At 37.6% G+C, this 25,715-nt stretch overlaps 1 protein-coding gene across 1 annotated transcript; it reads right to left on the minus strand.

Annotated features, from left to right (window-relative positions):
• Positions 1-521: 521 nt before the first annotated feature.
• On the minus strand, positions 522-2,228 carry LOC149677353 (uncharacterized). The gene has a single exon (XM_089837351.1). The coding sequence runs from the start codon at positions 2,226-2,228 to the stop codon at positions 522-524; it is 1,707 nt and encodes a 568-aa protein (XP_089693477.1).
• Positions 2,229-25,715: the final 23,487 nt, after the last annotated feature.

Below are 25,715 nucleotides of genomic sequence, written 5' to 3' on the forward strand. Positions count from 1 at the left end.
TGACCAGTATAAAAAATTTCCTTATTTCTCACCCTGATCACAACTTCACAAGCAGGGTGAGAAATAAGGAAAATTTTTAAACTGGTCATTTGCCCAGTGTCACCGCCTTATTTCTCACCCTGATCACAAGGAGACGAGAATCATAGCCCACTTGATCATGCTCCTCCTAGACCTATTGTTGGCAACGTTCCTAAAAGTTAGCACAATATAGAGTGCTGTCAGTTGTGACGTCAGATCCAAGGTTAAACGTCACGAGTCTGCCTTTAGCAATGGGCGGCCATGACAGTTACCGTTTTTTCTCTATGGGAAAACAGCATCGGTGACGTCACACCGGCGCTTCTGACAGCACTCTATACTATTGCTACTACCAACTACTACCTCCCACCCTAAAAGAAGCTTCTAAACATTCAATCACGAAATTTAAATTTATCGATTTTGGTCAAACTAGTAAATGATCAGTAAAACGCTTAACTAAACTTAAGCACTTGTAAACATTTATTTTTCGTATAATAAAGAATTATTTACAATATTTTTGCGACTAAATGTCCAGTAAAATTTGACAAATGGCAACAAACTACAAAAAATTTCTCTAACATTGGAGATAAAGTCAGAGGAATAGGTCCTTTTAAAATTTTAAACTCTTTTATCCTACCAATGGCTCTTTCCACGTGAATTCTAGCCTCAGCGACACTGCGGCTGTCAGAGAGTTCCTTTGAGGTAAACTGATCCCGTTGTTTTAAAAATTCTGGAATGATTAGTTCTAATTCTTTATTAGCAAGTTCTTTGGATATATCAAAACCTCGGTCAGCCATCACCGCGTCGCCTTTTTCTAGCATGTCCAAAACACCACAATGTAGAATTAGCTTCTTATCCGAAGTTCTCCCAGCGTAGAGATTAGAGCAGTAAGTAATATGGCCTGACCCTGCCATCCCAATAAGAGCTTTAGCTGTGTTACAGTGTTTGTAAGAACTAAATGATTCCCTCTGGGCTTCAGAGGCGGAAGGTTTTTCCAGATAAAACTCTGTACAGTCAACTATGAGCCGCAAGTTTGGATATTTTTCCTTCATTTTTTTCGATGTTAACTCTTCAACTCTCTCTTTTGATGGCCAAACTGGGAAATGCATAGCGCGCTCATATAGGAATAAGATCCATGTATTTAAAATTTTTGATACATGGCCTTGCGACAGATTGTACAAATATGCTAGAGTTTGTTCCTCCTCTCCTCGCCTTAACCGCATGAGGGTCATGAAAAACTCTTCAACAGGATTTAATTTTCTTGGCTTTCCAGGTTTGACCACGAATGATTCCTTGTCCTTGTTGCTAGTCATTTGAGACGCTTCTTGCCCTACATAGTTCAGTCTACTACACTCTGGCAATAAGAGTTGGTAGAACGCCCAGAATACTTCATACGAAGGGAAGCCCGTGAAGTATTTGATTGCTTTATCATCGTTTACAAACTTTGTTACAGTAAACTTCTCTTTGCTTCGCAATGTTAACAATTCAAGTTGTTTTTGTACAAGTTCTACTTGGCCTGGAGTATATGGACTATAAGATGATTTTAACGATATTCCGCTACTCGCTGGTGATGATGATATTAATGGCGTTCCATCGTTTGGCTGGTCTGTGCCTTCTCTTAACATTAGTGGTAGAGGATCTTCCGGATAATCATCTCTTGGATACAATGTCTCTTTCAGAAAAGTTTGACTAGAAATACCTTTAGTGTTTTCGATTTGATCACTACCCTCTTCTAAATTGCTCTCCTTGGGAATAGTTTCTGAAACAATTTGACTAGAAATAACTTCTGATATATCTGAGGGATCAAAAACCTCTTCCAAGTCAATTTGCACTGCTCCCTCCTGTTCTAATAAATTGGTTCTCTCATCTGGGCTCAAATGATAAAAAGTACGTTTCACCAAAGTTTCGTCGTTAATAGTATCTGAAGATACATCGCGCGCCACTTTTGTGTTTTCAAATATTGAAGGAACAGCGAAAGGTTTCAGTCTTTTGCGGTTTAAAGTGTTGGTGTTGAAATAGTCAAGTTTCAGAAAGTGTTTAGAGCAAACTCTTGAACTGTTGAGATCAAGCGGATTGGATCCCTGTGCTGCGGTAATGGCATCGAACCATTTCTGCCTTAGAATTTTATCCTTTGGATAAAAATGATAGGAAAGCGACTGATCCTGGTTTTTACATATTTCTACGCAACAAATGTTGGTAACTTTTTTGGCCATGTGTAATCTGTAATGACAAGTAATCCGATATTGCAAACACGATTAATGTAATAGTTTTCATGGCAAATGATCTTTCCAAATCATGTGAATAGCCAAGGCTTAACAAGCGATATGGTTTCAAAAGTATTAAAAGTTGATTTTACCTTTCTTATTCTGTCTAATATTATGAAATAAGACTTTCGGAGTAAGTTTTCATTCGATTTTGGTCTATTTGGAGATTATTAGGTTAATAATAATTAGTTTAAACATGTGTTTTGAAGTTGAAGCGGTAATAATCAAAAACGGGAAAATAACAGATCTCCATCAGAGTCCATCGACTCCAGCGCCACCTCTGATTGGCTACCGTATTATTATAGTTCCAAAAGTCGCCGCTACGCCTCGGTGGCGCTGATCAGGAATAAGGCCAATTTGTCCCGAGACCCAATTTTTCCGGGACCAATTTGTCCCGAGACCCAATTGTACCGGGACCAATTTGTCCCGAGACCCAATTGTACCGGGACCAATTTGTCTCGAGACCAAAGTGTCTCGAGACCTTGCTCCGAGACCCAAGTGTTCCGAGAGCGATTTGTTACTAGACAAATTTGTCTTAAAACCAAATCTGCGGGGACAAATTGTCGCGGACCGGCTTGATATAGGCCCTGCCCCAAAATAACTCGTAGTAAATCCCTTGAATTTAGTATTCTGGTTTACTCTCTCATATCTTATGGATTTCAGAGTTGAACATGACGTCTTCTTCTAAAATGACCCGTAAAGAAAAATAATGTCCTGGCAAGCTAACAGGCAACGCCGGATCTTTCTAGTGATGCTAGTGTCTTAACACAAGTTTTTTACTTACGATTAATTATAAAATCACGGTTTGGATGAGAAATTACGACAGAGTATAAAACGTTCAAGTTTGGGCTATTTAGAGACTGGCGAAAAACTGCCAAGACTAAAGCGTGAGAAGAAACAAATTCGTTAAGACACATATTTAAATAATCAAACTATTTCAGGAACTTTTCATCATTAAAACGTTTGTTCTTTCTCACGACTCGAAATCTGTGTTGTTCGTACCTTGATACAGTACAATGCCAAATATATTTAGAAAGTGATTAAAAGCTGTATATTTGGATCGTGGTCTCGCAGATAACACCAATGAAATGGTGACCATGGAAAAAATCAAGTACAGCCAAACCTGTTATGAATGAGAATTGTCTTAATACAATCATATCGTGTATTTTACCGGAGCCTCCGAAATGATCTAAGCCCGTTCCGATCGCGATTCCAGAATATATTTTTAACTAATTTAGTTCGCCGTGTTATCTACCTTGGGAGCGCTTTTAGTATCACAAACTAAAAATAAGTTCAGCCGTGTGATCCCGCCGACTGCTACAATATAGGGGCAAGGCTTAGACGTAGAGCGGTGAAGCCAAGGTCACGGATAGTAAGAAAATGTTTCAGAAAACTTCCGAAGACCTTTATTAAACAATCATGTTCATAAAGTAAAGGATAAAAAAAGCTAAGGTTAAAAGTTGAAAGGTTACGATGGAGTAAAAAAAATCCTCTTATGGTAATATAAAACTGAGAATAAGCAACTTCAAGCAGTTTTGTTTTACTAAAAAACAACAATGTTGAAGTCTCATAATTAATTTTGTTGTCCACACAATCTAACCAAAAGATTCAATAACAAGTTGGAAAAACCAAATTATTACCTCTCCTAGTCAAGAGGAGGACTACTACTACCAACTTATTAACCTAGATGTAGAATTATTTCTCTTTTTTTTTTAAGGAAAAATTATCGAATTATTAAAGCAGTATTCCAACCAGTAAGCTGAACACATTTTACACCCAATAAAGATATGTCTTGGACACATGGAAATTAGTCAATGGGAAAAAATAAAGGAAATGAGAGATATAACCTTTATGTATTTGAAAAGGCCCAATTGTCTACGCCTCAACTGTTAACCCTATATTCTCATAGATACATTCACAACTGGTTTGCAGTATAAACACTATTGTCTCGTTTCACCTCAACGATATTCTTAGTTTGCCAACACGAGTGTTAACGTTAAATATCACCAGAGCTGATTTGTGGTTAGACGCAATGAAAGACAATGCGCATCATAACAAGAATGAAAACTCCGAAGCTACAACCCGATTACGATTAGCCCTTTTATTGATCTAATTGCAACCACGGTGCTTTCTTCTATTATAAAATTCCAGCCCTTATTATATAAACGTGTTAGACCAAGAGCCAAAGGCCTGAATCTTACCTCATAAAGTACGAAAGGTCTGACTATTGGAATGAGTTTAGTTTTGATGCTCATTAATAAATCTGGCAGACTTAGGCGTCACAGCTGGGGCATTTGAGGGGGGCGGGGTCGTGTTTGACCCCAATGAGGTATGATTTCTTACCTCATGAGGTACATGAATAAAAAAGGTGGCAAATGATAGAGCTGGAAATGGCGATTCCGAGTATATGAAATCTGACGTCATCAAAGGGGGCCATCAATAAATCAGACGGAGGTTAAAATGGTTGAATGAGGTATGATTTCTTACCTCATGAGGTACATGTATGAATCCGCGGTGTTGTTTGATAGATCAGGTCGTACTAAATAACAGAATATAAAACCTGACTGAAAAATACGCGGGTTAATCTGACGGCCTGATTCTTTCGTCAGACTAAAGCTAGGTTCTCACTCGGCAGAAAACACGACGGAAACACGGCAGAAATGGGTTCGACGGAAATTTTCTTACGCGAGCTCGACGGAAAATCGGAAATGCTCTTCGGTCGGACAGAAATAGTGTTCCATTTTTTTTCCGTCGAGCCCGGCGTAACGCTGGGGTATCGTCCAATGAGATTTCGAGCTATTGATGATGGACAGGCTGTTTGGGATGGACTTGGGTTTAAACATATTGCAAAATATTTTTTATTGTAATTTTTGAATGTGGGAAAACCTACCCCAGTAGCAAAATCGACGTTGGGCCAACGGAGTCGGATCGAGATTCAACCGGCACTGCCCTATACTGCCGCAAAATGGTCGGTAGACTTTCCTTTTGACAGTCGAAATGTACTTCCCGAAAATGGGTTGGTCCGGCGGTTTTCCAGCCTTTTCTAACGTGCACGGAAAATTTTAGGGATTTCCAAAATGAGGTCGGGATTATGTTCTGCAATTAGTCGGCTTTGTGGATAGCTCATTGTTGGATAACATTATCTACAAGTCGGCTTCTTTTACTTTGCCGACTATTATTCGTGTCTTATCCGACCGTCTACATGCGGCTTTTCCGTCGATAGAAGTATATTTCGCCGTCTTCTTACTACTCTGTTTATGGTTGGCTATCTCGACCAGACTGTTTAATGGTCGGATTGATGATGTGTTTATGGTCGGATGAACGGAAAATTGATAGTTGTCATGCTTACCAGACTATGGTTGCCTTGCTGTTGGTTTACGGGCGTCTTAACTGATTTATAATGGGTGGCTTAGTTACGGATCAGATTTGTTAATGGTCGGCTTTAAGGACTTATATAGGCTGGTTTGCAGACCAGATCTGTTAATGGTCGGCTTTATGGACTGTTATTGGTTGGCTTGCAGACTTGGTTTGCCACGGGTCGGCTATATGTGTTATGATCCTTAAATGTTGGGCTTGTAAACAAGATTTGTAAATGGTCGGGTATATGGATTATTAATGGTTGGCTTGCATACCAGGATTATTAAGGGTCGGCTAACGGGTCAGCAAACGCTAGCTCGGCTGAAGGACTAATAAAAGCTCCCAGATAAAAATTTTAAATGGCTGGCTTACTGGTCTTTATATGGTTTACCAAAAATCGAATTAGTGAAGTTTCGGAGAAAAGAAAACTAGGTTTTACCCCCATTTATTTATTTTCCCTTCGTTTGTATATTTCCAAACGAATACATGATTTAAGGAAATTATTTAGTAAAAAACACTTTTAGTAGTACATTTAGCCTTATATCTATTCAGTGTCCCTAGCGGAGGGTCTAGAAACTTCTCTCATAAGGCCAATATTTGGAGAATCACCGCCAGGCGGCTCGGGCACCACAAAATATCTGACGAAGATTCTGCGAAACTTATTCCTAAGATATATGATCCTTATGGGAGTAGTTTCCAGACATTAAGCTAGAGGTGCGGAATAGATATTAGGCTAAATTAAAAAATAAACGTCTTTAGTCATAGACATCACTGTCTAAAAGCTCTCCAGCTTCGGATTCTTAGCAAATTATACAACAAGCGCTCTTTCTCCATCAAGAGTCCAATACAATCTACTCATGCTTTGCTTTTGCTAGTTTTAACACAAAGTTCAAGTTTTACCCCCTATTATTGTTACCAAGCGATCCCCAATATTCGTTACTCCGAAGTTTTAGGACTACAGGGCCAGAGGGCCTTTTAACATCCTACTAACAAAAACCATCCGTCGAACCTTTCAAATGCATTACTATAGCCTTTACAATAGTACAGTATTTCTTAGCAATTACAGGCCGTGCCATACGACAGTTCTTATTTTGGTTTAGAGTACAATGTTATCTTAAAGGTCTTTACATATAAAACATATCAAACATAAGTATTCACTATAAGTAAACCTTAACTAATCTTAACTAAACTGTATCTGAACTAATTTCGGACCATAAAAACCCATAGCTTCTGCTTATGGGAAAAAAGGTCCTGGGAAAACCCCAGTGGGGAAAACCATTAATTTCAATAATTATTTAAGTCAAAATGACTAGGCTCGTTGTGGATCGCCGGATTCAACAGCCCTCTTTAAACTACTCCCCTATCATAAGCGACTTTGTAGCCATCTATGATGGGTGGTAGAGCGGCGGTGCTCTAGCGTAGTGGTAGGTTGTAGTAAGTGGGTTCGAACCCAACTGCTGGAGATTTTATTATTTTCTTTAAAAATAGTTATTAAATTATTAAAATATTTACATAATTTCACCCAGTAAAAAACTATTTGAATATTCATGTAAATTCACTCATTATTGTACTGAAGAAAAACTATTAAAACTAAATATATAATTCACTCTACACAGCTATTACAAGTGAAGTTAGGGCAGTACTTTTGGTTGGTAGCCCATTTACATATTCATGTAAATCCACTAATTATTTTACTATTGAAACTATATATATAATTGTAATACTTAATATTAATTATAAATCTCTAAGTTACTAGATGTCGACAGAGCCGCATGGTCATTGTAGCCGTAACAGGCTGAGAAATAAGGATTTTTTTAAACTGGACATTTGGCCTGTAGAGCCCAAGCACTTTCATTTAAAAACTGGACTTTGGCCACTTAAATTTTAAACCTTGAAATAATGAACTTGACAGGTTAATATTTGTCAAGGGGCCAGGCCACCGTCTTATTTCTCAGCTTGAGCGGTAATATTCACGCACAGCCATTTTGAGTGATGAGAGTGAGATCGAGTTGGCTACGTTTGACTAACGGTTTTGTTTGGTCCAGCCAAGGAAATAAGGTTTTTTTTCAACTAGTCCTCGGAAAAAGTGACCCCGACATCAAAAATATTCAAACAAGTCCCTGAGACCAGTTACCCCTGTGCGATTTTTTTTACTACTGGTCCCACTTTAAAATTATTTATATATATAAAATTACATGATCCCAAATCTTTTTTAACAATTTTATTTAGCCATCTTTGACTACATTATCGTACGAAAGTCGAAAGATTATCGATTTTCAACCAAAATTATCGTACACTCCAGCGGTGTTCTGATTGTCCTTGTAATTATACTAAAATCGGTACAACTTACAAGGGTCCTGAAGGAGATGGAAAACTAACGTCTCCAATCGTTTCTCTCATCCTGCCTTTGGACTTAAACATGAATAATTTCATCCTATTTCACCTTTTTCTTCCTCTAGCGAGCCTTTTGTGTCCAGATTAGTTAGATTTCCCGCTAACTTATGGTACAATTTTCGTACGCCGAAGCCGAATTATCTGGGTGCACGGCAGTGCACCCGCCAAGTTCTCGTGTACTACCAGCAATCCTTTACCCGTAACATTTCAGCCTCATTTTGACCCCCTTAACTCGGTACTGGGGAATAGTACACCACTCATATTTGCACCTCAAGGGCACAGTGGTAATCCTAGGAAGTCCTCCAACTTCCAGCTTTCTAACTCATTTGGTTTCTGTGATAATCCTATGTGAAAATGACACATTATGAGACTGACTGACTGACTGACACATCATCAAAACCTCTAGGGCATTTCCGGTGGTGCTAGAATGATGAAATTTGGCATACTTTCACCACTAAGCATACAAGCAAAGGGAAAAGTCCCAAAAGCGGGAGTTTCCCCCTTTTAGCCCCTGAAATGGGGGTTTAAAATTAGAGTCATCATCTAAACCTCTAGGGCACTTCCGGTGTTGCGGGAATGATAAAATTTGGCATACAAGTAGGACTTAGCATACAAAGAAAGGGAAAGTCCCAAAAGCGGGAATTTTCCCCTGTTAGCCCCTGAAATGGGGGTTTTATAATTTATATCCCCTCGTAATAGGACATTATAATTTAATTTTTTCGTCTTTTAATATTAATATTTTTTACTAATGTGATTCTTTCGTATTATTGCAAAATTTATGTTTTTTACATAATGTTTTAGTAATTAAATTTTTTACTCATTTCCTTTTCATTTCGTCTGAAATGGTTCTAAGCGTGTTTTGATTCATTTAGTTTTTCTTAAATCTATTCTGTTGATTAAAAGTGTTACTTGCCACAATATTGTGTTCTTCGAATTGAAATACGGTTAACAATTATCACAGCCTGAGGAAAAAAAAGAAAGTTGAATGCAAAAAAGTTGAAAAAGGCAAAGCCAAGTAAAACTCTTGGAAAGAACAAATAAAAATCTTAAAGTACAAATGTTTATTTCACTTCATAATCCTACTTCTATAAATCTACAAGAACATGGACGTACAAAAAGGAGTGAAATCTCACCAAAAATATCTCTGTAAAAATATGCCAAGTTGTTTGGCCGTAAAAAGAAGTGAGATCTAAAATACGGCCAAGTTATTATCTCCAGGTGAACCAACATTTTATTCGACTAAAAACTTCTCAAGAATGTTTTTCTGACTTGGCCAATAGCATTCCAAACTTGCATCCTTCTTCTTTGCACCCGTGAAGGTTAATAACGGAAATTACAAGTTTAACCACAAAGGCTTATCAAGAATATTTAACCAATTTGATTTAATATTTTAATTTCGATCCATATCTGGAATTAAACGAATCCTTGATATGCTAATGGCCAAGTCAGAAAAACATTCTTGAGAAGTTTTAAGTCGAATAAAATGTTGGTTCACCTGGAGATAATAACTTGGCCGTATTTTAGATCTCACTTCTTTTTACGGCCAAACAACTTGGCATATTTTTACAGAGATGTTTTTGGTGAGATCGAATTTAGCGTACTAGTACAGCGTCATAATTATCGTAGTCAAAAAAACTCTTAAATTTATCGCACTGTACTATAGTTATCGTACGTCTGGCAACGCTGTACTGATTACTACTAACCTGACACTACGACTAGGAGTAGAGAATTAGGAAATAAGAAGACTCCTTGCAATGAGAAAGGAGTCGAAATTTGACGAAAACCTTGAATTAATAAACTGGTCACTTTTCAATATTTATCAAAGTTTCGAATAAATAAACAAGTCCCTAGGACTCGTGACCCTCGGTTTTTGAATAAAAAACTATTCTGAGTAATTAATAAAGTGGCTTTGGACCTGTAAACCTGTGTTATTTCCATGGCTGGTTTGGTCTGTCTCTTTCTCTCTCTCTGACTTATTGTTTTGAATTATTGCTTGTTGTGGAGCGACTCTTTGTGCAATTTTGTTGTAGATTATCGATTCTGGAGCTACTCTCAAATCTCAATGCAATTTCAACATTGAGATAAGCGATAGTTTTTCTTCTTTTACCTATTTTCAAACATAACTGATTCTTGTCTAGAACTGTAGAACACTTAAAGTAACAGGCGGCTCCATTATCACCCCTAACATGCTGGCTAATCTTCTGGACACGAATTTTACCTTGCCAAAGGCAGGAACCAATCAGACCTAATGCACTAGGTCCCATTGGTTCCTGCCTTTGGTTTAACTAGCCTTTGCCAAGCTTAGCCAACGTGTAGCAGAAAAGGCATCTTTTAGGGGCATCAACGGAGCCGCCCTTTGCTTTAAGCGTTGGGGTAATCTTAGGCCTTTGTCAACTAAGGTGGGACTCCCACCGTGGTGGCCGTGGCCCGTGGGAGTCATACGACTCCAAACCTGACATGTACATTGTTTTAAGAGTTCAAACAACATTTTAACATTAATTTGTATTTAAATTTATTCTCTCCTGCGGTATAAGAAGACCGCATAATTAAACATTCATTTACCAATATTTATTCTCTCCTGCGGCAAACAAGACCGCATAAATAAACATTAATTTATGTTTATTCTCTCCTGCGGTATAAGAAGACCGCATAGTTAAACATTCATTTATATTTATATTTATTCTCTCCTGCTTAATAAGAAGATCGCTGGAAGGCGTTCATTTATAGTATCTAACTTATATTCGTATTTTTTCTCAATTTATATTTATATTTTTTCTATATTATTCTATATTGCGGAATAAGAAGACCGCTGGAAGGTGTACATTTGAAATAATTAATTTTCACATTTTTTATCTCCTTCGGTATAAAAAGACCGTTGGAAGGCCTACATTCATCCTTTAAGCATTAATTTAAAACGTTTATTAAATCCCAGAGGATATTAATCAGTTTATTAGGTTTTTTAGGTCTTTGCAGAAGAGCCCAGGGAATCATCACAGTTTATTAGGTTTTATTTGGTTTTTTTAGGTCTTTGCAGAAGAGCCCAGGGAATCATCACTGTTTATTAGTCTTTTTCTGATCTCCTGTGGTGTAAGAGGACCTGATCTGTAAAAATCAAGTTTAGGCCTATATTTCCATTTTTGCGCAATTTCCCACCTTAAGCCATGGCAGTTGTATCTCGGTTTTTGTTGAGGAGATATTTTTTATACGATTTCAATATTAATTAGCAATGTTACTGTATATAAGTAAGGCATTAATTATACAGTGTCTAAGTATAGTTTTTGCAATAATTATCCTTTGCTATTATATCAATATGGAGTTCATTATACATTGCTAAAATACATTAGAAAGCGCAACAAAATTGAAGGGTTTCCCTCGGAACCTCTTGTTTTTCCATCGCTTCATTCTTCCACCATTGCGATCACACTTGTGCTTAAGCCATTTTGTAACCACCGATTCGACTCCATATTCGGTTACTTTTTTCAACTTCGGATGTGCCATAACTGCATCTATAATTCAAAATAAGTTTTTTTTTTGGTTTAGGTATTTGTTATTGACGTATCCCTTTAAAGAGATAACATACCGACATTCTTCAAAGTTAATTTGGCAAAGGCAATCTTTCCGTTAGCACCCTTCCAGTTCATTTTCATAACTAAACTGTGTTCGAATGTTTTCCGCTAAGCTCATCTAATAACATCATCGGAAGATCGATCATCCCAAGTTTTAACCAAAGCAATCTAGTTATACGTAAAAGTTTTTTTAGCTGGAATTAATAGATCCCGAATCTGAAAATTCCCGTGTACATCATCCACACTTACTGCCTTGCTTCTTTCCTCTTCATTTTGAAAGAGTTCCTCTACTTCATATAACGCCTCTTCATCAGGAATTGGTAGCCGCAAATTATTTACTTGCGCGTGTGCTGAATTAAATCCAAAATTTTTAAAAGACCTTTTGGTATTTGCTCCGTTTTCGTATTTAAGTCAGTTAGCATTAAAATAACAGTTTTCTGGAACATTTCTGTGTAATGATAGTTTTTTTTATGAAAGACAGCCTAATTGAACCCAGAATTTAAACAATATTCATCCAGATCTCTAGCACGTTGCTGACGAGACAAACAATACGTAATTTAATAACACAATGTTCAATTATTCGCTTGGGGATGAAAGCGACATTCATAATGTTAAGGCTGGTTTTCAAAGGCGCATGTTTAGGGTAAAAACCGAGTGGGTGCCACAAAAAATGAAAAGTCGGATTTCGAATTTCACGTTCATCCTCGCACCTGCTCAGTTTTGACCCTCGACACGCGCCTTTGGAAACCAGTTTTACAGTTGAGTACGGTCCTAAAAACGAAACACTAAGAATAACCTATCGTTATTGTATTGAATAAACCATATTACCACGTCTTTGAGGAAGAGAGATTTGAAAATTAGGTAAAATGTGGCTCCTTAGAAGGGTGGATACAAAAGTATATGTTTTGTCCCAAAAACCAGTTTTTTCTGTAATTTTGTGCATAACTATAATGCTCGACAGTTTTAATATAGAAAAATGAAGTCATTGTCATTCCTCACCTTGAGACATTAAATTTCCCGTTGACACGTTTAGGTCATCATCACTGTCTTTATCCTCAATATTCACTGAGTGGCTTGTTGCGCATCTTGGCGGTGACAACGAAAACGCAGTTTGGCATTGTCAGGTGGCTTCATATATTATTTCCAGTTCCCTTACGTATTGGTGTTCCCTCTTGTACCTTACGACGATATACTGTGGTTCCAAATCTAATACCTGAACAGTTACTTGCCATATTTTTCTTAATGAAACACAATCTGACTCGTCACTGACTGGACGGCTTGAAGAGTTACTAGCGGGACCGCTTGAAGAGTTACTAGCGGGACGGCTTGAAGAGTTAAGAGCGGGACGGCTTGAAAAGTTAAGAGCGGGACGGCTTGAAGAGTTACTAGCGGGACGGCTTGAAGGGTTACTAGCGGGACGGCTTGAAGGGTTACACTAGCGGGACGGCTTGAAGTGTTACACTAGCGGGACGGCTTGATGGGTTACTAGCGGGACGGCTTGAAGGGTTACTAGCGGGACGGCTTGAAGGGTTACTAGCGGGACGGCTTGAAGGGTTACTAGCGGGACGGCTTGAAGGGTTACTAGCGGGACGGCTTGAAGGGTTACTAGCGGGACGGCTTGAAGGGTTACTAGCGGGACGGCTTGAAGGGTTACTAGCGGGACGGCTTGAAGGGTTACTAGCGGGATGGCTTAAAGGGTTACTAGCGGGATGGCTTAAAGGGTTACTAGCGGGACGGCTTAAAGGGTTACTAGCGGGACGGCTTGAAGGGTTACTAGCGGGACGGCTTGAAGGGTTACTAGCGGGACGGCTTGAAGGGTTACTAGCGGGACGGCTTGAAGGGATACAAGCGGAACGGCTTGAAGGGTTACTAGCGGGACGGCTTGATGGTTTACTAGCGGGACGGCTTGGAAGGTTACTAGCGGGACGGCTTGAAGGGTTACTAGCGGGATGCTTGAAGGGTTACTAGCGGGATGGCTTGAAGGGTTACTAGCGGGATGGCTTGAAGGGTTACTAGCGGGACGGCTTGAAGGGTTACTAGCGGGACGGCTTGAAGGGATACTAGCGGAACGGCTTGAAGAGTTACTAGCGGGACGGCTTGATGGTTTACTAGCGGAACGGCTTGAAGGGTTACTAGCGGGATGCTTGAAGGGTTACTAGCGGGATGGCTTGAAGGGTTAAGAGCGGGACGTCTTGAAGGGTTAAGAGCGGGACGGCTTGAAGGGTTAAGAGCGGGACGGCTTGAAGGGTTAAGAGCGGGACGGCTTGAAGGGTTAAGAGCGGGACGGCTTGAAGGGTTACTAGCGGGACGGCTTGAAGGGTTACTAGCGGTACGGCTTGAAGGGTTACTAGCGGTACGGCTTGAAGGGTTACTAGCGGTACGGCTTGAAGGGTTACTAGCGGTACGGCTTGAAGGGTTACTAGCGGTACGGCTTGAAGGGTTACTAGCGGGACGGCTTGAGGGTTTACTAGCGGGACGGCTTGATGGTTTACTAGCGGTACGGCTTGAAGGGTTACTAGCGGGACGGCTTGAAGGGTTACTAACGGGACGGCTTGATGGGTTACTAGCGGGACGGCTTGAAGCGTGACTGACCGGACGGCTCGAACTGGTGCTTGTTTGTTTTTGGCTTCTGTCGCTACCTATTTTGGAGCTTTTCAAAATACCACCTTTTTTTGGGCTTTTTCTATTATCACCATTTTTTGGGCCTTTCGCGGTGCTAACATCTTCGCGGCTCAATGCACTTCGGCCCGATGAACCATCTGTGGGTATGAGCGTTGACTTTCCATTAAAAGGTTTACAATTTAATCCAAATAATCTCAATTTTCTTGGGGAATTTTTTAAAATCACTTTCATGATTAATCCTGTCTTACGTGAACCGTCCATCATAACTGTTCCTGGCTTTTTAATTTGACTTCCCAAACAAACATTTCTGGCTTTTGTAAATGTCTTCTTTACAGTTGAATTTAGACTTTTTTCAACTGTGTTTTCATGTTCCATTCCTTGTATGTTGCTTAGACTAGAGAATGACACGATGTTTGAACTTTCTTTAACATCGCCTTGTATTTGGTTGGCAATTATGATTTTTTGCCGTTCGGTCTCTTTAATCACTTCATTTAAAACTGCATCTTCTTTAGGATCATTATATCCTTCCACCTCTTCAGGATCATTATATCCTTCCACCTCTTCAGGATCATTATATCCTTCCACATCTTCAGGACCATTAAAATCTTCAATATTTCGAGGCTCATTTAAACCTTCAATATCTTGAAATTCATATAAACCTTCAATATCTTGAAATTCATATAAACCTTCAATATCTTGAAATTCATATAAACCTTCAATATCTTGAAATTCATATAAACCTTCAATATCTTGAAATTCATAAAAACCTTCAATATCTTGAAATTCATATAAACCTTCAATATCTTCGGGTTTGTTTAAACAAAGAGAATATATATTGGTATATTCTCTTTGGTTTAAACCTTCAAGATCTTTTCGTTCATTATCACATTCAGTATCTCGAGGCTGATTAACACATTCAATTACTTGAGTTTCTTTAGCACCGTGACATTCTTGAGGTTCACTAGCACCGTGACATTTTTGACGATCATTGACACCGCCAACTTCTTGAGTTACGTCATTGTCATCGTCAATTTCTTTAAGTTCATTAAATCCGTCAAGTTCTTGCTGTTTAATGAGATTGGGCACTCCAGGTGGCACATCATTACCTATAGTCTTATTCTGTCCATAAGTGGTATTGCCAATGATAACCTGAGGTGGTGCTAATGGTAATGAGTTTATTTTTTCCATGAAATTTTCTTGCGACGTAAAATTGGATGTGTCGTTCATAGCTGTAGAATTTTCTCGATTCAAGTTGGGTATGTTTTGATTTTGTACTATGGGTTTCTTGACGTTCTTGGATAAATGCAGAATATTTTGCGACTTGTAACTCTGTTTTCCATTTGAAACATATCGTTTTGAACATGTTTTTAAAGTAGTGGGATCAAATTCTGGAGGAGGTGGTAACTGAATTGTGGAAGCGTTCTTTTGTTCACGTGATAACCCTATAATTTCATAAGAAACGTATGTGATCAATCTCTGCGTCGTTTAATTTTTATGTGGTTTTTTGATTCCAAAACATGCTGAGATTACTATAACACCATAGAAAAAAATTTAAATTTCATGAAATTTGTTTCTCTAATTTCAATACAGTATATACTTATTTGGATCAATTCGAGGGGCTATTCGATCCGAGTAATCGGTGTATACGGCTTGTACCTTTGACTATACTAAAATTATTACGCATAATATTTGAAAGCCCAGCCTTTCATAGTGATAAAACAATGCGTAGTTTTTCTTCGGCCTTATAATGCCACCCATGAAAAACTAAAAACCCTCTGATTCAGGCGAAGGAAAAAAGAAATTGGATGTGAACAAGGAAATGTAAATAGAAGAGGTTAGAAAATATCCATATCTCCATAATTTAAGCCATAAAGAATACAAAGATACAACTCTAAAAGAGGAGCGACGGAGCGCTATTGGCTCGCTTTTTAAAATATCGAGTAAGTAAATAATATGAAAAGCTTTAATAGAATTAAAAAAATTAATAAGTGTTTATCTAAGAAACTAAATTGAAATTGTAATTGCTTAAAATACTCAGATCATCACTGACAAATCCTCCATATTCGTTTTCTCTCGCCAGACTCGTATCTGACTCTATCTCACGGCTTGTCGCCAATTTCGCGAAAACGAGACAAGATACTTTCCGTCGAGTGTGAACGGTCTGCCGTCGGAGACCGACGGAACTTAAAATTTCTACCGCCGGCTTCCCTAGTTCTGTCGTAACTTTTCTGCAGAGTGAGAACCTAGCTTAAGACAACTTCGTGCCTCAATACTCGATCGAAATATTCGGCGGAAATCACACAGCTGACGGTAGAAATTTTAACTTACGCCGGCGTCCGGCGGTAGACCGTTCACACTACGACTGAATTTTGAGTTTGACGGTAGATATTTCTGGGTCACGTGACAGGTTAGAATGGTTTCCATAACATTTTTTTCGCACTCTGAATTGGTATCTCCGTCCCATTGTCGCTTAGATCGTACAAGGGATATTATCTAACCTCCTCCATAGAGTCTTCCTCTCGCCTTACCCCCCCCCCGAATTGAAATAGCTCTATTATTAAATGATGCCGATTTAAGTTCATCTCTATATCACAGTCCCAAATATTTTACCACATTACCTCTTAAGAATCAGAGTCTCAAACAAGTTAAGTTTAATATACTTGACATCAGTGGGGCAGCTTTTACAATATAACACCTGCTACATTAAAGCTAGATTTCCACTCGACGGAAAACACGACAGAAACCAGGCAGAATGGGGTTCGACCGAAAACTCTTTAGGCCGAGCCCGACAGAATTTCCGCTCGGCCGGGCGTAAGTTGTTTTCTATTTTTCAATCGTGTTTGGCGTTACGCCGGTGTCTCGGGCAATGATATTATCCCACTGACTGCGTCATAAATTTGAAGAGCGCACGCATACGCTAGATAGATTGATAGCCGCCATGTTTTTTTTTATTTCGGAAACATGCCACGAAGGAAGAAAAATGAAACTAATGGAAGTAAATAGAGGTAAGATGTTAATAAGGAAGACTTTATAGAGGAGGTTGGATAATATCCCTTGTACGATCTAAGCGACTAAGGGACGGAGATACCAATTCACAGTGCGAAATAAATGTTATGGAAACCATCTAACCAGTCACGTGACTCAAAAATATCTACCGTCAAACTCAAAATTCAGTCGTAGTGTGAACGACGTTAGTTAAAATTTCTACCGTCAGCTGTGTGATTTCCGCCGATTTTTTTTGTTCGATTGGGAATCTAGTTTTATGAGGTACGAAGTTGTCATAGTCTGACGCAAGAATCAGGCCGTCAGATTAAACCTTAGCGGCGTATGTTCCAGTCAGATTTTATATTCTGTTATTTAGTAAGACCAGATCTATCAAACAACACCGGATTCATACATGTACCTCATGAGGTAAGAAATCATACCTCATTCGACCATTTTAACCCCCGTCTGACAATATGCCTTTGGCATCGGTGCTAGGGCGCGAGCCCCCCTATTTGCTACTAATATTGATGGCCCCTTTGATGACGTCAGATTTCATATATTTGGAATCGCCTTTTCCAGCTCTATCATTTGCCTCCTTTCTTATTCATGTACCTCATGAGGTAAGAAATCATACCTCATTTGGGTCAAACATGGCCCCACCCCCCTCAAATGCCCCAGCTGTGACGCGTAAGACTGCCAGATCTATTAATGAGCATCAAAACTAAACACATTCCAATAGCCAGACCTTTTGTACTTTATGAGGTAAGATCCAGGTCACAGGCTGTTGGTCTAACAGACTGCTTTATTACCCTTTTCTTATTACTTTTAAGTTGAGAAACAAGATTATCTTAAATACTAAAGTAAATATAAATAATATTTTACACTTTTTATTCGTTAGTTATTCGCCTTAATCAGTGATACATTGAAAAAGAACGATTAATCATTCTTGAGAAACTTGACTAATAGTGACGTTTGGAATGAAGCATACGCCTGTTACTTCGCCTTACTGAACTAGGTAGTATATGAAGGTTTTGAATCGCAGCTATAGGGAGGAACAACGCAATTGCGTGATCCTTTGGTGGAAGCCCCGCCATTGGGAGGCTAGACGTTTCTCGTAACCCTAGCCGATCGCCGCGTATGTCTTTATCTGGGATCGACTAATCTGCTGAATGTCTGAACGTCTGATCTGCTGAAAATGGTTTAAATCCTACTATAAAATTCTCCCGTCCTACCAAACCCTAAACTGTCTGAACTTTTTTGACTATTTTGCTGAAATTCGGAATTCTGAACCGTGAACTTTGAAATTAATGAAAGATAGAGACAGTCTGAACGTTTTTGACTATTTTGCTGAAATGCTGAATTCTGAACCGTGAACTTTGAAATTAATATAAAATAGAGACGTCTGAACTTTTTTGACAATTTGGCTGAAATGCTGAATTCTGAACCGTGAACATTGAAATTAATGTAAGATAGAGACCGTCTGAAGGTTTTTGACTATTTTGCTGAAATAATGAATTCTGAACCGGAATTAATGTAAGATAGAGACCGTCTGAACGTTTTTGACTATTTTGCTGAAATGCTGAATTCTGAACCGGAATTAATGTAAGATAGAGACCGTCTGAACGTTTTTGACTATTTTGCTGAAATGCTGAATTCTGAACCGGAATTAATGTAAGATAGAGACCGTCTGAACCTTTTTCACTATTTTGCTAGAATGCTAATTCTGAACCGTGAACTTTGAAATTAATATAAAAAAGAGACCATCTGAGCTTTTCTGACTATTTTTCTGAAATTTTGAATTCTGAACCGTGATCATTGATATTAATGTAAGATAGAGACCGTCTGAACTTTTTTGACTATTCAATGTTCACGGTTGAGAATTCAGCATTTCAGCAAAATAGTCAAAAAGTTCAGACAGTCTCTTACATTAATTTCAAATTTTACGGTTCAGAATACAGCATTTCAGCAAAAGAGTGAAAAAAGTTCAGACGGTCTCTAACTTACATTAATTCCGGTTCAAAATTCAGCATTTCAGCAAAATAGTCAAAAAAGTTCAGACTGTCTCTATTTTATATTAATTTCAAAGTTCACAATTCAGAATTCAGCATTTCAGCAAAAGAGACAGAAAGTTCAGGCTCTCTCTATTTTATATCTATTTCAAAGTTCACGGTTCAGAATTCAGCAAAATATTCAAAAAAGTTCAGACGGTCGCTATCCTACATTAATTTCAATGTTCACGGTTCAGAATTCAGCATTTTAGCAAAATAGTCTAAAAGGCTCAGACACTTAAGGTTTGGAAGGATGGGAGAATCATTTAGAAGGAATTATACTATTTTCAGCAGTTCAGCAGATTAGTCTATCACCATTTCGTAATGTACTTCGTATCCATTCTGTATGAAAATCGGAATGAAAACTAGTATTGTAACGATAAGACTAAAGCTAGATTTGAGGTATAGAAAATCATATCGAATTTTAAAAATATTAGCGCATATTAACTCGTATCATATATAGTCAAGGGTTATAATGCCGTTTATCATTCTGTAATAAAAACAGCACAGAACAACGTTTTTTCGATGAATCACTCGAATAGTAAATTCCAATGATAACAAATGGTTAAAGCCATTGCCTGAACGTGTTAACGGTAAATAAAATATTTCATCAGCCCGGCAGCAATTAGGCATTTAAATATAACATAAGTCTTAATTCCTTAAGAGGCTAGATTTCTAAACTTTTGAAAAAGAGACAGTGCCAACTGAGCTGGTATTCGTTATGAAAAGGTTTGTCAACGTAATATAATTCTCAAAACAAGTCCAAACATGCGTCTTTCGCAGGAATAGAAGATTAAATCCTTTCTCCACCGATGTGTATATACTGCATAAAACAAAAGGCGTAAATGTGTATAATACCGAAATGAGATTGATTGGGTTAATTTCAGAGTACAATGATAGTACAGTGATAGAACTGTAATACCTTTATAAAAGAACCCAATTGATTGTGAAAGGCTTCTAAATAAAGAAAGCTAAACTTAGAGCAATTTGGTCCTATATGGACAAAGAATTCTAGTGCTGAAAAATAAAAATATGGATCTGTCTGAAAAGGGCTTAAGACTCTGAAGCATCGAAAAGTATTGGTCCATTTGAGCGCCGCATAGTTCTCAAGAATCTCGCGGCGTTTTACGCGAGAAAAACAAAATCACGTGATCGGCCGCCATTTACGGTGAGAGGAATTTTTTTCGAATACCTAACTCGGTCACGTCCGTGAGCGGGTGGGCCGTGGTTTTGGTAACTGATTATCGTCTGCTTCATAATTGAGAGTACTGTCTGTAGGGCACAATTATAAAATGGCAGCGTCCTAGCCTTATTCTTTACTTTTTTACTATGTTTTGTTCCACGTTTAGAAATTGAGGTTTCCATTTTAATTATATAGTATTGAAATAAGGTCAATTAAAGTTTCCGTAAACAAAAATTAACCTTAAGGGATGTTCTGTGTCCAAATACGGAATGAATAGCAGCCGACGACAAACAGACCAAAAAATACTAAGGAAATGTGTCTGGCAGCATTGCACCTCCGAAAATGGCGCTAGGTTTCGCCGCCGAAAATGAGCGACGGCCGTATCGGCGGCGTTACTTCAATATGGACCAGGAGTATTTTAAAATAATAACTCTTATCGTTCGATTATAAAAACGGCACACAACGTTTCGTCTTCTAACGTTTATTTTTAACCCCTAATTGAATACACCTGTTAACCTCACTGAAAAGATTAAAGACTTTGTGAGAATAACTGAACAAAAGGATTTGAGCATGATTTTTCTGCAAAAGCAATCTTAATCTCATCAATGTTCTGTAAAGACTGAAAGATCTGGCACGAAATAAAAAGATACACCTGCCAACTTGGTCGTAATGTTAAACCCCCAACTATTTAATATAGAGTTATGAGACTTCATCGAGCTGGAAAATTACAATATTTTGTATGATTTGTGATTAAGGTTCTTAATTTAAAATGCACTTTATGTAAAATTAAAGGGATTACAGCAAAAAACGGTTATGGGTGATCCATTCCTTTAAGAAAAACAACGTTCCATTACCGTCTTCCGTTCAAATAACTTATTTTACAGGTAATCAATTTCAAAAATTTACTTATCTCGGGTTTTCGGGCACAATTCCATTCCCCCAAAACAGTTTATCATTACATTAATTACTTTTGAGAGATAACGTGTCAAAATAAGCTTTAAAAAAATAAAAAACTGAATGAGCGGTCTGTTTAGCCATGACCAAAACTTTCAAATTAGTGTTGCCAATGTTAGAAATTGGATTTTCCCACTTCCATTTTAAAATTTCACTCATTTCCCGCATCCCATTTTTTACAGTCATATTTATCTGGCCTATTTTATCCTACTAAGCTTAATATGGAATATCACTCCGCATGGCTTTGACAATATGTACAAATGCGCCAAAATGCTATAAAGCTTAATAATTCTTTCTTTCTAACTTCAAATCAGATGGTTGTGGGTTTAGGCAATGTAGTCTAATACTTAAAAAACAAAACAAATGGTACAGATAGCGTCTCGCAGTTTATTCATAAATAGGTTGCTTAATTGTAACTTGATATTTTGTGAGTTCAAATTAAAGAAGCCAAAAGAGTATCATATATGAACTTCTAAACTAATTATCCGTAAAAATTAATAACTTGTAAAAATATGACAAGCTTCGCTTTGGACCTGCTACACGTAAAATGTTCTGGGACCCCATTTTCAACCAAGTTTTAAATAACATTTTGCACAGTTCCTTTACATAATGCATATCTTCACTTGTTTATAATATTGGTATTATTGGTATTATTATCTTATATTTGCTGTGCTATAGCTAAGAGACAATAACTTTTATATAAAGTGTATAAAATTAAAAAATATTTATACGAATCTTGGCTGTACATGGGATATCAGAACTTATACGGTGGAGCAGTTCTGTTTTTCTTAGGATCTCACTTCTTTTCATAGGTAGTTTTTTAAGTAAGAAGTAGAAAAATATTTTATGAGCGTCTGAATTGTTTCAAAGTATTGCGCCACAAGACCAATCATATTTATATGCACAAAGCGCCATAACATCTAACAAGCATTATTTCGACAAAGATTCGATACTCGATTGTGAATTATCGCCATTTAAATCGAAGTTGCCAGATTTTGAATAAAGGCTGATTACTCGTGACCTATTCATCCGAATTGAATTTGGTGAAAACTTTTCAAATATGAATCGACCCCAAGGAATCCGAAAATCGCATTTATATCCTCGAGAATCCAATATTTTCAAAGTTGATAATTTTGACATTTCCGGTTTCCTATATAAGTATGCAAAGGACAACTGTGAAACGGGCAAAATATGAAAGAGGAATGCAAAACTTTTATAACGCACTTTATTCCAGAGCGCTAGCTTGAATAGTTTTTGAAATATAGTAAAATATGTGCGAAAACTGCAACGCCCAAAGACTTTTTTAACAGTCTGTACAGACTGTTAAAAAAGTCTTTGCGCGTTATTGATAACTAGTTATAGTAAATATTTATAAAATTTAGACGAACATTTTAAAATAACAAGACTTCCTTCGAGTTTCAAATTGAAGAATGCTCGTGTGCTTTATTGAACTATTTTATACAAACAAGACAGTCACTTTCAGCTTGAATTGTTGCTTGATATTTTATTGGACATCCCCTAGCCCTTGAAGGGAGGATGAAGAGGACAATAAAGTGATTTTTTTATCGATTCTTCTTCTAATTCTAAGACCATTTTGCATAGTGAAACATCCAGGAAATACCGTCTGCGTTCTTGAACTATCTGTTTCAAACAAGACTGTCACTTTCAGTTTCAATTGTAGCTTAATATTTTACTTAACCTCCCGTAGCCCTTAAACACATTTTTAATCTTTTATTAAATGACAGACATAAACGCTAAATCGGGTTCAAGTCGGGCCATTCCAAATCGTTAATTCCTTCGTTCTCCAAAAATCTTGCAACGAGTCGGGACGTATGGGTTATACAATTGTCCTACTGAGCCTGAAACCATACACTAAAACAATGTTTTAAGTTACTCAAGAATAACTATCAGGTTATTAATATTAATACCGGTCACGACGTGGGCTGGTTACTCATACGGAGAAAAAAATACCAGCGAACAGGGCGCATCTCTATTTTTAATATTACAATTCTTTACCTCCTAATTTCATTAGAGTTTATGTCTGTCTATTATAGTACGATTAAGAATGTGTTTAATGGGAGGGTGAAATGAAAAATCAAATAATTTTTTATCGATTCTTCTACTAATTATAACACCATTCTGCATAGTGAAACATCCAGAAAATATCTCCGAATGGTTTTGAAACTCCAATTAGGTTCAGATTTTACGGAAAATTTGAAATAATGACCTCCGACTCATCGCGTAACGCCCTGCCTTCCTATTGACAAAATTCTCGTGGCACGCTCCATGCCGAATGAAATTTATCGCGAGATTTAATAAAAGTTGCTTGCGATGTGACTATCGTGGCGCGAGATATAGAGCGTGCAACGGAAATTTTGTTAACAGGAAGGTAGGGCGTTAAGCTATTAGTCAGTGGTGCTTATTTCAAATTATCTTTAAAATCTGAACCTAATTTGAATTTTAAAATCATTCGGAGACTGTATTTCCTGGATGTTTCACTGTGCATATAATGGTCTCATAATAAGAAAAATCGATCAAAAAATCACTTTATTTTTCCTCTTCATCCTTCCTTTAACGACTAGGGGATGTCCAATAAAAGCAACAATTGAAACTGAAAGTGACTGTCTTTTTTTGTAAAAATAGTTCAATAAAGCACAGGAACATTCTTCAATTTGAATTTCAAAGGAAGTCTTGTTATTTAAATATTTTCGTCCAATGTTTATAAAAAAAATTCAACTTTTAACTAAATATTAAAATTTATCCAAAGTTTCTTTAAACAGGGTCGTTTTTTCTTTCACAATAAGTCTTAAAAAGTTAAAACACAAATGGCCTAATATCCCAATACATCCCAAAGTTAGTATTTTTGCCATAGAAAATAAACGAAAGGAGTAGCAGACCAGCAGCGCAGAGAGGCCAACTTCAAGTGTTTACCGTTCGGGTTCGTTTTAGCTGTTAGCTGTTATTTTCAGTTGTGATCATTCTTACCGGCATTCATTTTTTTCATTTAATTTTTAGGTTTTTCCATCGGTAACTTTGAACGTCAGTTGTGAAATTCGCCTTTGCCCATGCTTTGGTTGTGGTCGGCTTTATTATTAAGCCTCAATAGAGATAGATTTAATTTTAGAAGCAGGATTCGAGAACGGTTAGTGTTTAATTCAGTCCGACTCATTGCCCGCGTGATGAAAAGTTTAAATTTTCGTATTGCTCAATTAAACTACGTTTTGCTGACGTTACTGACGGGATCAGCAAAAAATACGTTATTCCTTTTTACCTTTGTCGCTTTGACACGCCTCTTCTTTCATACCCCTCCTTTCCGTGGAAGGGGGTCCGGGAATTTGACGCGTTCCTAGATTACTCTATTCTCTATTCCCACTTCTAAAATTAAATCTATCCCTGGCCTCACATTTGCGCTAAACGCGGGAGGCTATAACCAACCTCAGGCTCCGTTTAGCGAAGCTCAATCGCGTAGCGAACATTCCTAGCATAGAAGTCCTCTCCTCTGAAGTTGTTTCTTATTTGGAATAGTCGAATATGTCTATTTGAAGGGATCTCGTGAAGCGCATACGCCATCACGAATGAGATTTTCTCTAGGCTGCAATGAATCTTGCTGAAGACCTAGACGTAATTAATATGAGTTCTAAATATTATGATATCATGGCCCAAATAACAAAATTTTCAAACCGCTTCTCCTCTTCAAAAGACGCGAGTTTTCTCTTAAAGGGAGTGGGAAGTGGAAAATAAAGTGATTTTTTTTATTGATTCTTCTACCATTATGCATAATGAAAAATGCAGGAAATACCTCCCATTGATTTTAATATTCAAATTAGGTTAAGATTTTAAGAATAATTTCAAAAAAGGAACTCCGACCAATCCCGTAATGCCGTGCCTTTGCGTTAACAAAATTTTCGTGGCACACTCCATGTCTCGCGCCACAATTATCACATCGTGCAAATTTTTTCAAGTCTCGCGATAAATTTATTCAACACGGAGCGTGCCAAGAGAAAATTTTTGATAAAAAGGCGGGGCGCTACGCGATTGGTCGGAGATCCCTATTTAAAATTATCCATGAAATTTCAAACTAATTGTCGTTTAAAAATCGTTTGGTGTTATTTCCTGGATGTTTCACGATGCAGATTGGTCTTATAGAAGAATTAATGAAAAATTACTCTATTTTCCACTTCACCATCCCTTTAATGAACGTCTGATTTGTTTCAAAGTATTGCGCCAAAAGACCAATCATATATATATGCATAAAGTGTCATAACATCTAACAAGCATTATTACGACAAAGATTCGATACTCGATTATGAATTATCGCCACTCTAAC

This window comes from Phalangium opilio, unplaced genomic scaffold (assembly GCF_054372755.1).
Source record: "Phalangium opilio isolate 3A_F unplaced genomic scaffold, DU_Popi_V2 ptg000043l_1, whole genome shotgun sequence".
Classification (NCBI taxonomy): domain Eukaryota; kingdom Metazoa; phylum Arthropoda; class Arachnida; order Opiliones; family Phalangiidae; genus Phalangium; species Phalangium opilio.